The following is a 16,016-nucleotide window of genomic DNA, read 5'->3' on the forward strand; positions in this document are numbered from 1 at the left end:
GGCAACCAGTACCGTACACACACCACACCAGTGGCAAAGGGGGAGGCAAGGGACGGCATTCTTTCTGGCCTTCAGACGCTTTATAGCACCTCTTTACTTATCGTCGTTTTACCAGTGCACAATAGGGCAAGAGGTTAGTATAAATTCTGAGGTCTGAGCAAACGATGGAGTCTATCGTCTGAGTTGCATTGTCTTCTTTTATAAGACCTCCTGGCAATGTCGCCCATGAGGCTGTCGTTGACTCCCGCTGGTCTGGTAGGTTGAGATATTGCGCATAGTGGTACGACTGGTGTTGTGTATTACTCTTGTGAATATATCTACTACACAAGATATAATGAGGTAATACAACAGATCAGTGCTACATATCAGAAATTTAAATTTAATTTCAACAGGAAGTAATTAAGAATTTGGAAACTAGATGAGAAAAAAAAAATACACCCTGGTACTGCTAATTCAGAGGATCAAAGGGGACGATTTCTTACTGCATTCTAATTAATCAAAACAGTGTCGCTGAGTAGCGATCTATGGTAGTGTAATATGTTACATTGACGCAACATGGTCAACTTAAATTTCAGGCATGAATATAATGACAGTCATAATGACGTGTACATTTTCACTAACGAAACATTATACTACTGAAAAGTACGAAGACAAAAGGAATAACATTAAAATCACTTGAACCCTAGCCTACCGAAGCAATTACTTTTCGTATTTGTTGTTGAAATGCTTGCATATCATACGACAGTGCAATTTATTTACTACAATTATTCGAACGTTTTTGTGGATATTCTGTAGATGTTCCTGATTCTATACATTATATATATTATATATATATATATATGCAGTACCAGCCGATGTTTCGGTAATGTTTGTACTAACTCGGAGCAAACGAACGCAGTTTTCGAGTGGGCGTTTGGGCTATCGTCTATTATGCACTGATAAAAACGCTTTTAATATTGTATTTTGCATATTGTTACTCAGTATTCTCTTATTAAATTAAATATCTTAATATCAACACAGATTGCATAAGTAACATACAGGAGAATATTCACGTGCAATATCAAAAAACAAACTGGCAAGGACACTGTGCTAAGGAAGCCTCTATCACGGCCGTATTCGGAGTGGCCTGGGAGAGTTCGTTGCACCTCCTCCTTAGCGATTTAATATGCACATTACACCTCACCATCCACTTGTGTGTTACTGACACAAAATAAGGTGTAATATGTACAGTAATCGCTGTGAAAGAGCTGGCACGAAGCTCCTTAGGTCACCGCCAACACGAGCCCGGGTCCATGAGAACGCCACAGAAGGGGAGAGGCAGCGGTGGGACATCATGGAAGGGGAGAGTGAGGCGGGAGAGAGTGAGTGTGAGGACAACCACACTCACCTTCACTGAACGCCAACATGGGAACACTTTCGACACATCTCTAGGTACACACAGAACAGGAATGATTGGACGGACGGTTTCTGGGTTAGCAGGGACGGTGGAGCGAGGTTAAGGGCTTTGGAAGGATGGTTAGAGTGGTTGGTTGGGGTGGTTGGGTTATGAGTATTTGGGGAAGTTTATTTTGTAGTGGTTCTACTTGTGGTTAAGACTGGTAATGGTGATGGTGGTGGTGGTGCCAGTGGTAGTGCTGGTGGCAATGGTGACAGTGCTCTTCAGTCTCAACACTTATGGTGGCAGATGCACAAGGCTAAATTGTTATAGTGATGAAGGTGCTAGTATTAGTAATAACGATATTAGTGGTGGTGCAAGTAACAGTAGTAGTAATAGTCGCAGTAGCAGTGGTAGTAGTAGTAGTAGTAGTAGTAGTATAGTGGTGGTGGTGGTGGTAATGCTACAGATAGGGACTACGTAACTCAGCCCTTCTTTGATAGTCAGAAGCGAAAATTTATGAGACAGACATATAGAAAGAGCGTTAGTAGATCAGCTGACAAACGAACGGTATACTGAGAAAGGACTTACGCACCCTCGTCAAATACTGTGTGGTGGTAGAGGTGGTGGTGGTGATGGTGGTTGTGGTGGAGGAGGGGGAAGGGGGAGGCAGGATTAGGAGAGTCATTAAGAGTATGAAGGGCAGATCATCCTTGATACTACAAACATACATGAACTAATACAAGGGCAACAATGAGCACTGCAGGGAATGAACTGAACTGAAACAACCTGATTGAAGTTTGCCACTGTATAAATCCGATATAACTGGAAATCTTTGCTAACTAACAGAACTTCTTTTAATAACTTACTGCAGAATGGAATATAAATAATGTGAAAAACGTATGAAAAATTAAAAAGAAGAAGAGAAGCAAGGAGACACAAGAGGAGCATTCAGAAGAGACATGGAGGAGAAGGAATGTAAGGAGAAATACCAAAAAACTGATAAACGACAAAAAGACTGGGAAGAAAAACAATGCAAAGTACGAGGAAGAGAAAAACTGAATAAACGAAAACGGTTTACTCTGTACAGTGCTCATTTAGCCCGCATGACAGACTAAGGAACATTCAGTACATACAGAGTTAATACTGGGTCGGCTACACCAACATGACTGATTCGGCTATGGCAAATTCAGACATACAGTAATAAATCAAATGAATGAAAGCAACACTAAAGAATTTCAGAATTTAAAAACCGAGACACGAGAATATTATTGACTGCATCGAACAACGTCTATTTATCCAAAAGATAATGAAGTGTATCTACTGAGAAACGCATATCAGGACTCTATTAACAGTGAAACTCATTAGCAACTCCCTGGCGTAACTATATCTGTTTTTGCAAACATAAAACAGTAAGAAAATTACATATATATATATATATATATATATATATATATATATATATATATATATATATATATATATATATATATATATGCAGGAAGGACAAGGAAATGTAAATGCAGAATCTTGCCCAGGCTCTTATTCTTCCCACGCCAACGAATCACAGTCACGAGAGAGAATCGACTGTCAGTATCTTTTGAATCCGAGTCACTAACATATCGAAAAACTCCCTGGAACCCTTCAAGCCTGTGTTAAGGGCTAAGGAGGATCGGCAGCACTTCTTCCTTACTATTTTATTCCGTTACATGGCACATCAGTATTCACTTGTACGTACTTTGTCATGAATACGTTGCTAATAATAACCTACAGGGCAGACAGGAATATTAAGTTGTGCAACACAGGAAATATATCGTCAAGGAAGAAGTGTTAGAAAGCCTCCTATTCCCACAGAAATACGGCTCGACAGTTAATAAAAGGGTCAAGTGAAGGTCACCTGGAGCTCAAATGAGGTCAACTAGGGTCAAGTAAGGGTCTTATGAAGGTCAACTGGGAGTAAATCAAGTAACTGAAGATCAACTAGGGTCAACTAAAGGTCAACCGAGGCCCAACTGAAGATCAACTCCGGGTCAACCGGCTCATCCGAAGGTCAAGCGAGGGTCAACTGGGGTCAACATGTGTTAAATGAATCAACTGGGGTCAAACGAGGGTCAACTGGGGGTCAAATGAGGGACAAATGAGGGTCAACTGGGGTCAAATGATGATCAACTTGGGGTCAAATGAAGGTCAACTGAGGGTCAAATAAGGGTTAACTGGGGTTCAACAGGGGATCAAATAGGGGTCACCTGAGGATCAACCGAGGGTCAACTGGGGGTCAAATTGGTCATGCGGGGATCAACTAGGGATCAACTGGGGGTCAACTGAGGGTCGCCTGGGGTCAACTAAGGGTCAACTGAGGTTAACTGGGGGTCTTATTGAATTATACTTATTGTACAGGGGTCCTTATGGTTGTAAATATATAATGAAATACTCGGTGTACACTTGAAACAAGGTCATGAGCTGGCACACTGCGAGACAAATTAGCTTTAGTGGGCCCTACACCAATGACCTACTTGGCCTGTTGGTAAATCCGACCCTGATCATACTGTTTTATCTGAGGGGACAAGAGCCATGACAAAATCTGCTCTTCTTAACCATTCAGAAAAAAAAAATGATAATGTTCCTCTGGTATATATATATGATTCTTTCTTTCTCTTTTTTTTTTAAATGAGAAGAAGAGACGAGATGATTTTTGTCATGTTGTCCTTCCTGATATACTGTATAATTACGACAGGGAGTTATATCACTTCAATCCAAAGACGTGCTTCACTGATTTATTCCCGCTTATTCACGTGCTTCCCTGATTTACTCCCGCTTATTCACGTGCTTCACTGATTTACTCCCGCTTATTCACGTGCTTCACTGATTTACTCCCGCTTATTCACGTGCTTCACTGATTTACTCCCGCTTATTCACGTGCTTCACTGATTTACTCCCGCTTATTCACGTGCTTCACTGATTTACTCCCGCTTATTCACGTGCTTCACTGATTTACTCCCGCTTATTCACGTGCTTCCCTGATTTACTCCCGCTTATTCACGTGCTTCCCTGATTTACTCCCGCTTATTCACGTGCTTCCCTGATTTACTCCCGCTTATTCACGTGCTTCACTGATTTACTCCCGCTTATTCACGTGCTTCACTGATTTACTCCCGCTTATTCACGTGCTTCACTGATTTATTCCCGCTTATTCACGTGCTTCCCTGATTTACTCCCGCTTATTCACGTGCTTCACTGATTTATTCCCGCTTATTCACGTGCTTCCCTGATTTACTCCCGCTTATTCACGTGCTTCCCTGATTTACTCCCGCTTATTCACGTGCTTCCCTGATTTACTCCCGCTTATTCACGCGCTTCCCTGATTTACTCCCGCTTATTCACGTGCTTCCCTGATTTACTCCCGCTTATTCACGTGCTTCCCTGATTTATTCCCGCTTATTCACGTGCTTCCCTGATTTACTCCCGCTTATTCACGTGCTTCACTGATTTACTCCCGCTTATTCACGTGCTTCACTGATTTATTCCTGTTTATTCACGTGCCTCACTGATTTATTCCCGCTTATTCACGTGCTTCACTGATTTATTCCAGGCAAATTTCTTCAGCCTTGGACACAGCTCATGAAGTAAAGAGGTAAATGAAGGCTGTCGTCCTACCCTCTCCATTTCCAGATGTTTCTCCAAAGTTAAATAAAACGGTGTGGAGAGAGCAAAATGAAAAATAAGTAACCGGACTGAAGGGCTCAATCACTTCGCTCCGGTGACGTATATTGTGGTCTATTATCGCTATCACCAGACGATTTTATTCAGACTTAGAAGAGTAAGATAAAGCCTTCACAAACCTCATCATTTCTGGGGGTCTGTCCTAACCTCAATCATAAATAATAATAATAATAATAATAATAATAAAATCTATGACATCGGACTGGAGGAGTTAATAAGCTGGCAACGAAATTCCGCTGGCTTATTCTTGCAACCTCCAGACGGTTTTATTCACGTCAAGGGGAACTTTTTGAACTGGAGGGTTAGATATAACTTCACAAAACCCCGCCACTACATGAGGATTTCCCTAAACTTAAAATATATCGTCCATAGGGAGCAAAAAGTGACAACAAAAGCCAACGGCACCCCTGAGCCACGCGACACAATGGATTTTAGTTGATTTCTTCTCGCTACCCCACCGACCCCATATGCAAGTGGCCAAAGATGAACGATAAAGAAGATATACATTCCCGGGCTGAATAAACTGACTTTTTTTTTTTTTTCTAGCCTTTCTGTCTCCACATGATTTAATTTGCCTTGCGATAGACTTGGTTACCCTACTGCAGGGGTTAGGTGGAGCCTTCATTAACCCCTTCACTGTCCATCACTGTTATAATCGGCTTGTTTTAACCTGACAAAGATCCCTAACTCCTGTTCAGCTCAGGTGATGGTCAGGCTTAGTCAGATTGCAGGGTAAATAAGACTAGTAACCAAGGAGGCTCATTCCAACCTTATAACTAAAGTTCAAGGAATTTTGCGCAACTGTGACTTAGCATTCAAGCTGTTGTGAGTGGCCCAGCTCTGTTAGATGAAAACAGGCCAGCCACAGAAGTCCTTATCATGTTGAATCGTCTGGAGGTCGCCTGATCGAGACGGACCAATATGCCATCGCAGTGAAGCACGTAAACCCTCTTCAATCCCATGACGCATTTCCTAGTTCATTTTCGCTAGATTTTCTTCAGCTTCGGAAGGATCGCTCAAAACTGCATGGGCTAATGACGCTAACATCTAATTCCTCCAGTTCGTAAAAGTCTCCGCCGAGCTTGATATGTAGCGTTTGAAAGCAGCATGTAGTTAGGAAACAAAATCGTCACCGACTACCAGGGGTTAATCGAGTCTACATACAGGACAATGGAGGCAGGACTAGACTACTTCTGGGACAAATGGGACAGGGCTACTTGTGGGACCACCGAGGGTATGTGGCGGGACTACGGGAAGACCAACAAGACTACATACACCATACCTGAAGATGAGAGCACCATGCAGGGGCTACAGTTAGATCTACGAGGACTGGGGCTAGGGGTATGACATGTCTAGGGCTATGACAGGGCTAGGGTTATGGTAAGGCAAGGAGTATGACAGGGGTAGGGTTATGAGAGAGTTGGGGCTATGAAGAGGGGAGACGGGATAACAGCATGAAAGGCTAGGTGGAATGCAGAACTGAAGAAGGAAAGACAGGACAGGACGGAATAAGATAGCCGGGGGAAAGGGGAGGGCAGGGGAGGTTTAGGCAGGACATGACAGGCTTGGGCAGGGGAGAGCAGGGCGAGGCGCAGTATGGAAGGGAAGGAAAGGGAAAGACTAAGTAGGGTTTGGGACGGCATGGCATGGATGAGTGAGGCAAGGTACAGACAGGACGGTGCAGGGTATGGTAGGGCAAGACAAGGATGGGCTGGGAAGGACAAGGATAGGTTAGGCAGGGCAGGGCTGAATACGGTAGGGCAAGGCTGGGTAGGACAAGGATAGGTTAGGCAGGGCAGGACTGGGGTACGGTAAGGAAGGGCAGAACAGGACGAAGACGAGCATGGAAAGGCAGGACAAGGATGTGGAGGACGGGACAGGACAAGAATGGGGAGGACAGGACAGGACAAGGATAGGCAGGGCAGGACAAGGCTGGACATGAAAGGGAAGACCAAGGATAAGCAGGGCAGGGCAGGACAAGGCTGGCCAGGGAAGGGCAGGACATGACACTTACCACCATGATCACTCGTATTGGCTGCATTCTGGGACGCCTGCTCAATGATCTCACTCAGCACCATCACGTCTGCGGGAGAGACACCACATCAGGGATCACTCTTACTAACCTGTCACCTTAATTCAGTTCAGAGTCAAAATTAAACTATTATGGCTCTCTATCCTTTCAACTGCACTGCTTCGTGACTAGCGCTATGTTTCTGTGTAACTTCCAATTGCAGCTCGGCATTCAGACTGTAGTGGTGGTAATTTTAGTCCACGTTAAAATGGAAAGGACTGTTAAAAATGCATCCCAACACACTCAGCGTCACACAGTGTCCAAACACACTCAGCGTCACACAGTGTCCAAACACACTCAACGTCATACATATCCAAACACACTCAGCGTCACACAGTATCCAAACACACTCAGCGTCATATATATGCAAACACACTCAGCGTCATACATATCCAAACACACTCACTGTCATACAGTATCCAAACACCCTCAGTGTCATACAGTATCCAAACATACTCGCTGTCATTATTAGGTTAGGTCACACTGGGTTAGGTTAGGTCAGATTAGTTAGCAGGTGACCTTTTGGCCGTGACTGACCTCGCATGTCGACCACTTTGCCCTTCTGGATGGGGTCAATGAAGGGGTTGTTGGCGTCTTGTCCCCCCTTCAGCTTGATTGCCAGCATCTCCTCCGGCTCCATCACCCCGTCCTGCAACACAAGCCGGGTCAGCTCAGGTGGTAGGGTCAGGTCAGTGGTGGGGTCGTCCGTCGCATCACAGTTCAGGTCCTGAAGCATAAGGTTGACATCACACCGGGGCACTGTGATGAGGACAGCATTAGTACACAGGTCAGCTCAGGTCAGTGGAGTCAGGTGTTGCTTCAAGAGAGGTTGCGGTCAGGTCCTGGAGTATAAGGTTCACATTATACTGCATGGTTAGGTCAGGTTCTGAAATTAGGAAGAGTCAGGTCAGTGAGGTTGTCTGCTGAGTCACAAAGGGCAAAAGTCAGGTGTGGTCCTAAGATAATTCAGGTCGTGGGGTCAGGTCAGTAAGGTCATCTGTTACGTCACAAAGGGCTACAGACAAAACCAAGACTGTGAGACTTACATTTAGTCATCATACTTAAGTCAGGTCTTGTGATCAAAACAGCAGACTTGGGTCATGTTAGGTCTTTTTGTCAGGGCACTGGATTCCTATGCCACATTACCAGGTACTTCAGCCAGATCTAGCAAAGTCAGGCTATGCAAGTTAAAACCAGGTCACCAGGGCTAAGGTTAGGTCATTTAAGTTATTGAGACTAAGGTCATGTCATAGTCAGGTGATGGACGCTTAAGTCATGTCATAGTCATGAGATGGAGGCTAAGTTTAGGTCATTTATGTTATGGAGACTAAGGTCAGGTCATTGTCAGGTGATGGAGGCTAAGGTCAGGTCATAGTCATGTGGTGGAGGCTAAGGCCAGGTCATAGTCATGTGGTGGAGGCTAAGGCCAGGTCATAGTCATGTGGTGGAGGCTATGGTCAGGTCACAGCCAGGTCATGGAAGCTAAGGTCAGGTGAGTCAGGTGATGGAGGCTATGGACAGATCAGAGGCGAGAGTCACTCAGGACTTGCATCACGCATGGTCAGGTCAAAGATCATGGCACATCAGGTCATCAAAAAATAAAAACTGGTGATAAATGACACTACACTGATTTAGGTCACACCATTAACTGAGGTCAAGTGAGGTCAAGTTAAGCACAGTGGCATCAGGTCAAGTCAACATTACTTCACGTCGTCAAAGCCAGGTCAACACTACAGCAGGTCGTCAAAGGCAGGTCAGGTCAGGCAGTAAAGATATCAGCACCGTATAGTTAAGTGAAGGAACGAGAAGAAACTTGGTACTCATGACTTCTGTGCATTCTAGGATACAGAAGAGAGCTCAGTGACATTTATGAAGTGACGTCTACGTTACGGTGGAAATAAAGAAGTGGTGCCTCTGCTTGCCCTATGTCTCAGTCAGGGGTAAGTGGATAAAGTGGCAGGAACACAGATAACAGGCTGCGGGACAGAGGTGTAATGAAGAGTGGATGGGAAGGTGAGGAACTGGAAGAGTCACTGATAGAGAGGGTACATACGTAGGTGATTTGGTAGGTAGGTGCGGGTTTCATGGTTGACAGACAGGCAGGTGGGTAGATGGGGGTTGGATGAATGGTAGATAGACAGGTTGGTAAGTAGATGATCTGGTAAGTAGGTGGGGATGGGATGAATGGCAGACAGGAAGGTAGCAGGCATATGATTTGGCAAGTAGGTCGAGTGGATGAATGGTAGACAGATAGGCTGACAGGTAAATGATCTGGTAGGTATGGGGGAATTGGATGACTGATACAGGTTGATAGGTAGATGATTTGGCAGGTAAAAGGGGGTTGAATGATTGGTAGATATAAAGGTTGGTAAGCAGATGATCTGGAAGAACGATGGAGAAAGAATGGAGATAGTGAAGAGGTGGAGTGAGAAAGGAGAGGGGGAAAGGGAAGGAAGGTGGAGGGTAAAGAAAGCAAAGGCAGAAGGAGGAAGGAGGAGAGAAGGAAAGTGAAGGAAGAGAGGGGAGACAGAACGGGAAGGGAGGAGAGGAAGAGAAAGACGAATGATTACACACACACACAGACACACTGAAGGAAAGAAACAGGAAGTGTAGGGGGGAGGGACAGGGGAGGAACATGCATACATGGTGGACGTGTAATAATCATTGTTTAATGGTGATGGTGAAGGAGCGGCGGACGAGAGCTGGTGCCATGAACATAACTGGTGAGAGAGAAAAGGTGGACAATCAATGCTCACGGTGACAGTTCGCTCTGGTGATGGAGGTAAAGGATGATGGTGAAAGAACAGACTGATGGTGGTGTGAGAAGGACATGGCTTTCCACTTCACTACGATGACATATTTAACAAAACCCATGCGCAGTTCCTGGATCTGCACCCGCAGGTCACGATCAAGTCCACACTGCAGCATCAGAATCTTAACTCTTGGACGGGCACCTGCACCACAATCGAATGACATGACCTGCAGCTGCACCATACTCTCAAAACCCCCAAGGTCGAATGGTCGTCGTAGTGAAGGAATTAATTTGTGAATGTCTAGCGTTCAATGGGTGATGCGTGTTAACGATGGGGAATGAGGAACACTGATGTGAGTGAAAGGTGCTGACAAAGATGGAAGTAGTGGGGTGGAAGAAACAAACAAACAAGCGATCAAATAATCCATGCCGGTGTTTGCTTGACGGGAAGAAGGAAGATAAACTGTAAATATTATCGCCTAGGAATAAACAGAACATGGAAGAAAAATAATGTGTACAGCGAGTGGGATATAATGTTTGGCTTCACTTACGAGCACGTTTTCTTTTGAGCGGGCGAGCGGGGTGGCCTGGGCAGACTAAACCAAAGAGGGAAAATCGCTGGGTTAGTTTAATGGTCTTTCAGTTTGTGACCTACTCTTCCCTACACTTCGCTGCCCCCCGCTGACCTGGTCTGCGAAAGACTACACCTGACCTACAAAAGAATACACCTGGCTACACTTGCATTACGATGATCTATTCTGAGCTACGGCAGAATATAACTAAACTACAAAAGATTACACCTGAACATAGACGATACACCTACACAAAATGGCTCTGCACCTGCGTAAAGGAGCTCTATGCGGTCATGATGTGGCTCTACCTCTCTATACCTGCATAAATTGACTTTGCACCTTCATAGCGTGGTTTTACACCTACATAAACATACTCTCTCTCTCTACACGCACCTACAGCCTACCCCTACCTCTCCCTTCACATCAGCTGGATTGAAGAGGAATGAGTGAGATGGCTTGCAAGGGATGGAGGCCACCTGGTGTGTGTATGTGAGAGAGAGAGAGAGAGAGAGAGAGAGAGAGAGAGGATCCTATACTTACATCATCCGGTAACATCGAGAGAGAGAGAGAGAGAGAGAGAGAGAGAGAGAGAGAGAGAGAGAGAGGATCCTATACTTACATCATTCGGTAACATCGAGAGAGATAGAGAGAGAGAGAGAGAGAGAGAGAGAGAGGATCCTATACTTACATCATTCGGTAACATCGAGAGAGATAGAGAGAGAGAAAGAGAGAGAGAGAGAGAGAGAGAGAGAGAGTAGATCTATCCAGCCTACTTACAGCATCGCGGTCGATATACTCAAGTGTGACGTCAGGGCCAAACACCTCACGTATGATATTGTCTATCACCTCGTCCTCCCGCTGGGCCCTCGCCTCCCCCTCCAACTTGAGCGGCAGCATCTGCATCATCTGCTTACCCTCCAGCTGCACGTCAAGGAGTAGCAGCAGCAGGAGCAGGAGGAGGAGGGTTAGGCCGTGGGGAAGCAGGAGCACGGGGAGGGTGGGGAGAACGTGGGGAAGGAGGGGCGTAGGAGGAAGAGGAGGGTGAGGCAGGGCAGGAGCAGGGCACGGGGAGGGTGGGGAGAACGTGGGGAGAGTGGGGTGAAGGAGGAGGAGGAGGAGGGTTAGGCCGGGGAGAGTTGGAGAGAAAATGCGGTGGTTGGGAATGGGTGTGGGGAGGTTAGGGAGTGGGAAAGTTGGGAGACGAGGAGCAGGAGGGTTGGATCAGGGGAAGGAGAGAGATGCGGGAGGGTGGGGGGGAGGGGGAGGGAAGGGAAAACGCAATGGGGTTTGAGGGAGCGAATGTGGTCGTAAAGGGGAGGGAGTTCGGAGGCAAATGAAGTGGGGTGGAGGGTAAGGGGAAGTCAGTGGGGAGGAAGAGGGGTGTGTGGGAGTGTGAGGTGATAGTCAGCGGTGGAGGAGAGGATGAGGAAGTTGGGTTGGTGGTTGGGGAGGGAGGGAGAGGGGGAAGTGGAGGGAAAAACAGTCTTCAGTAAGCTTAACTGTTCCTTCCATGTTACTTAGGCTAAGATTTGCCATGTTAATATTAACAGACAATCACTAGGGGTACATGGGTGGGAGGCGGGCCATGTGGGTGGGTGGGTAGGTGGGTGGATATGTATGTGGGTGGATGGGTGGATATATAGGTGGGTTGCGTAGATAAGTATATAGGTAGGTGGGTGGATATGTGGGTGGGAGGATGGGTGGATATGTAGATGGGTTGGGTTGGGGAATATAGAGGTAGGTGGGTGGACATGTGGATGGGTGGATATGTAGGCGGGTGGGGTTCGTAGATATTTAGGCAGGTGGGTGGAAATGCGGGTGGGTGGGGGTGGTGGCTACATGAGTGGGTGTGTAGGTAGATATGTGTAAGTGAAGTGTATATGGGGATGGGTGTGGTGGGTATGTGGATGGGTGGACGTGACAGTTGTGTGGGTGGGTGAGTGGATATATGGCTGAGTAGGTGAAGTCGATATGTGGGTGTGTGGGTGAGGTGGATATGTGGTGGGGTGAACTTGAATGGGTGAAGAGGGGTGGAACGGAATGGGTGTGGTAAGGATGAGGTTGGCTGGATGGGGAAGGGGTGGGGTTGCATGGGTGAAGTCAGACGAGTGGGGTGGGGTGGGTGGGGGTTTAATGGGTGGGGTAGGGGTGGGGTTAAGTGGATGGGGTTGAATGGGTAGGGAGGGGGTAGGGGTGGCTGGGAGGGGGTGGGCATGGGAGGGTGTATTATCCGCGTGCCCTTCAAGATACTGGTGGGAAGACCAGACGGCGATAATAACTATGTAGGCCTATAAAGGTTGCCTGTGAGATGAGCAGCCTGTGCATCACCTACAATACTCAGGCCTCTAAGATGTCTCAATCCCTGGTCTTACCCCTTCTCTGACCTACTGCCACCTGGACACCGAGGGAAAACGAAGTACAGCGAAGAACAGGTATATAATATATATATACAGTGGAGAGAGAGAGAGAGAGAGAGAGAGAGAGAGAGAGAGAGAGAGAGAGAGAGAGAGAGAGGAGAATGTGGGCAGGATGACAGGCTATGGATGCATCAAAAGCGTGGTTAAGAGGTAGGCTACAAAGAGACTAGAGACGAGGGCAGGAGAGAGAAACACAACAAACTGAAAAGAGTCCACTGGAAATGGATAAGTGCAGGTCGGGAGGGTTAATTCTACACGAAGCCTGTCTATCGGTGTTGCTGAACCAAGAGAATGAGACAAGGATAACAAAGACAGATAAAAGGCAAGAAAAAGGGAAGGCAGTGGAGGAAAGAAAAATTTACAGAGAGAGAGAGAGAGAGAAATTTGGTAACATCAGGTCACCAGGTCGTCATACGCTGCAGGTGACCCAAAGCTGAAGGTCACTAGTCAGATGGTGCCGGTGAGAGAGAGTGGGAGTGAGAGAAAGTGAGCGCGAGATGGAGTGAATTGCCATGCCGAGAAACTGTGTCAAAATAGAGATGAAAATGGTACACACACACGCACACTCATACACGCCAAAGTTGAAGGAGTGGGGTGCTGTGGGGGGGTGGGGGTGTTGGCGTGGGGAGAAGTAAAACACGCTGGAAATGAAAAGGGAAAGACCGTGAGAAGATACTGAAAGATGAGGAAATGAAGATCCTGAATTGCGAAGAGGGTGAACAGATGAGGAGAAGGAGCGAGGAGGTATCATATGGAGAGAATAGGGAAGAGCGAGGAGGTGTCATATGGAGAGAATGAGGAGAAAGAGCGAGGTGTCATATGGAGAGAATGAGGAGAAGGAGAAGGAGGAGGAGGAGGAGGTGGTTGAATAATGAGAAGAGAATGTTTGAGTGGATGTGGGGCGAGGAAAAGCAATGACGAGTTAAGAGTCAGAGGGGACAGAGAAAGCAATGAGGGAAGGCTGGTGATGACTGCGAGGAGAGAGAAAAAGTGTGAGAAAGGCGCAAGAGTGAAACAGATGATGGGGTATGGGTGAGGGAGGGCGGGTGAGGGGAGCACCTCGGGCAGGAGTGAGGTGGGCGTGGTGCTGGGGCGCATCATCTTGATTTGGGCCTCCTTGGTGAGTGGTTTGCCGTTCAGGAAGTTGCCGTGGGATGTGTACGAGATGCGTGAGGTGTGGGAGGTGTAGGAGTTGTGTCGCGACCCCAGGTTGGTGTACACAGGCACGATCATGGTGCCGTTCTCTTCACTCATCGGCGTCACGGCGGCCGAGTCGTCAGCGTAGGGCAGGTGCGTCTGGGCCTCCTGGTACGTGGACAGCACCAGCGACTTCTTGTCTCCGAAGCGACGGCCATTGTTGGTGCGCCAGTTGTTGTAATGGTGGCTGTTGCGTCGCCCGTTGAACGGCGACCCCGGCAGGCTGAGGCTCGGCTGCAACACAGACGAACCTCAGCGGGGCCGCATGGGGCAGGGGGGGTGAGGGTGGGGGGGAACTACTGTAGGGGCTGCAAGGGAGGGACAACTAAAAAGGGAGGGATGTACACTTGCAGTTTGAGAAGCAAGAAGTGGCCGCTCACCAGGCCACTTACACCACCAACACAGCACGAGCACACCCAAATATACCAGAGGCGGTGAAGGGGGGAGGGGGAAGGAAGCGGTGCTCATGGTCTGGTGCGTGGCTAGGCGGGGCAGGGCAGGGCGGGTCCTATCTTGCCTTGCCCTGCCCTACCCTGCCATTCCCTGAAGAAGCTGCATCGCCGCCATATAAGACTCAGCGTGACCTGCAAGGCTGGGGGTGAGATGCGGAGAAGGAGAGGAGGAGGAGGAGGAGGAGAGGGAGAGTAGGGAGAGGAGAGGTGAAGGGTGAGGAGCAAGAGCAAGACATCACTGCACCAACACCAAATTCACTACGCCAACAACTAGCTTCACTACACTACACTCACCACTAATACATTCACTACTACACTACACAAAGGTCACTATTAATACGCATGGACACCACCACTACACTACACACAACTGATGCAATGACCTTACTCCAGCAACATACACACTTAAAAAAAAACATGTATTCCACTTATACTGTCAGTCTCCACACTTACACTACATACTTCAGACTTACACTACCATACACCACACTTACACTACCATACTTCTGGTTTACACTATCATACTCCACACTTACACTATCTTACGTCACACTAACACAATCACACTCCACACTTACACACCTAATATTCAATTTTCTTACACACTTTATGACATAGTAGTTTGCTTGAGTAACGCACTGCGGGATAAAAAAAGTGTGATATGCAAAACAAATCGCACAGAAACAGGTGTTCAGATATCTCCCATGTCCTCACCTATACACAGCTCACCAGCTAAAAGTGGACGCTTTTATGAACTCAAATTTGGTCACATTTTCTTGATACGGTCAGATTGTGTGTGTGTGTGTGTGTGTGTGTGTGTGTGTGTTTAATCTGGTCTCTAACTTGTAAAAGCAAACAAACACTATTCTTCATCATACTCATCACCACCACACTACACTGCTCTCACCACCACCACACTACACTGCTCTCACCACCACCACACTGCTCTGCTCTCACCACCACCACCACACTACAGTGCTCTCACCACCACCACACTACACTGCTCTCATCATCATCACACTACTGCTCTCACCATCACCACACTACACTTCTCTCACCACCACCACCACACTACACTTCTCTCACCACCACCACCACACTACACTGCTCTCACCACCACCACCACACTACACTGCTCTCACCACCACCACCACACTACACTGCTCTCACCATCATCACACTACACTGCTCTCACCACCACCACACTACACTGACCACCACCACACTACACCTACCACCACAACACGATTACAGATTCTACGCCTACCACCACCACAACACCAAAGCCTAAACACAGAGAAGCCAACACTACACCAGAAACACTAGGGCTACACTTATAAACACATCATGCTATGGGCTAATATTAAACACACTCCGCACCAACACAAAACAAAGGCAAAACGTATACCAGAGGAAGTAAAACAAAGCTAATACCAAGAGGAAGCTAAAACAATTATCAT

The 16,016-nt window shown here is 47.0% G+C and overlaps 1 protein-coding gene across 8 annotated transcripts in view; it reads right to left on the bottom strand.

The window, feature by feature from the left end:
- The window catches only part of para (sodium voltage-gated channel paralytic), a 234,681-nt gene that overhangs the window by 40,426 nt on the left and 178,239 nt on the right, over positions 1-16,016 (bottom strand). For 2 of the 8 annotated variants that reach the window (XM_080272413.1, XM_080272412.1), the window contains exons 12-15: positions 11,268-11,411; positions 10,470-10,514; positions 7,704-7,815; positions 7,110-7,178 (exon numbers count right to left, since the gene is read on the bottom strand). In XM_080272413.1, the coding sequence (XP_080128539.1) occupies positions 7,110-7,178; positions 7,704-7,815; positions 10,470-10,514; positions 11,268-11,411 (370 nt within the window). Of the gene's footprint in view, positions 1-7,109; positions 7,179-7,703; positions 7,894-10,469; positions 10,515-11,267; positions 11,412-13,966; positions 14,339-16,016 lie in introns of all 8 variants that reach the window. The other 6 variants (XM_080272408.1, XM_080272407.1, XM_080272415.1 and 3 more) reach the window with 4 other exon arrangements.

The sequence above is a fragment of the Coenobita brevimanus genome, chromosome 50 (assembly GCF_032717465.1).
Source record: "Coenobita brevimanus isolate Jiangsu-jjx chromosome 50, ASM3271746v2, whole genome shotgun sequence".
NCBI lineage: Eukaryota > Metazoa > Arthropoda > Malacostraca > Decapoda > Coenobitidae > Coenobita > Coenobita brevimanus.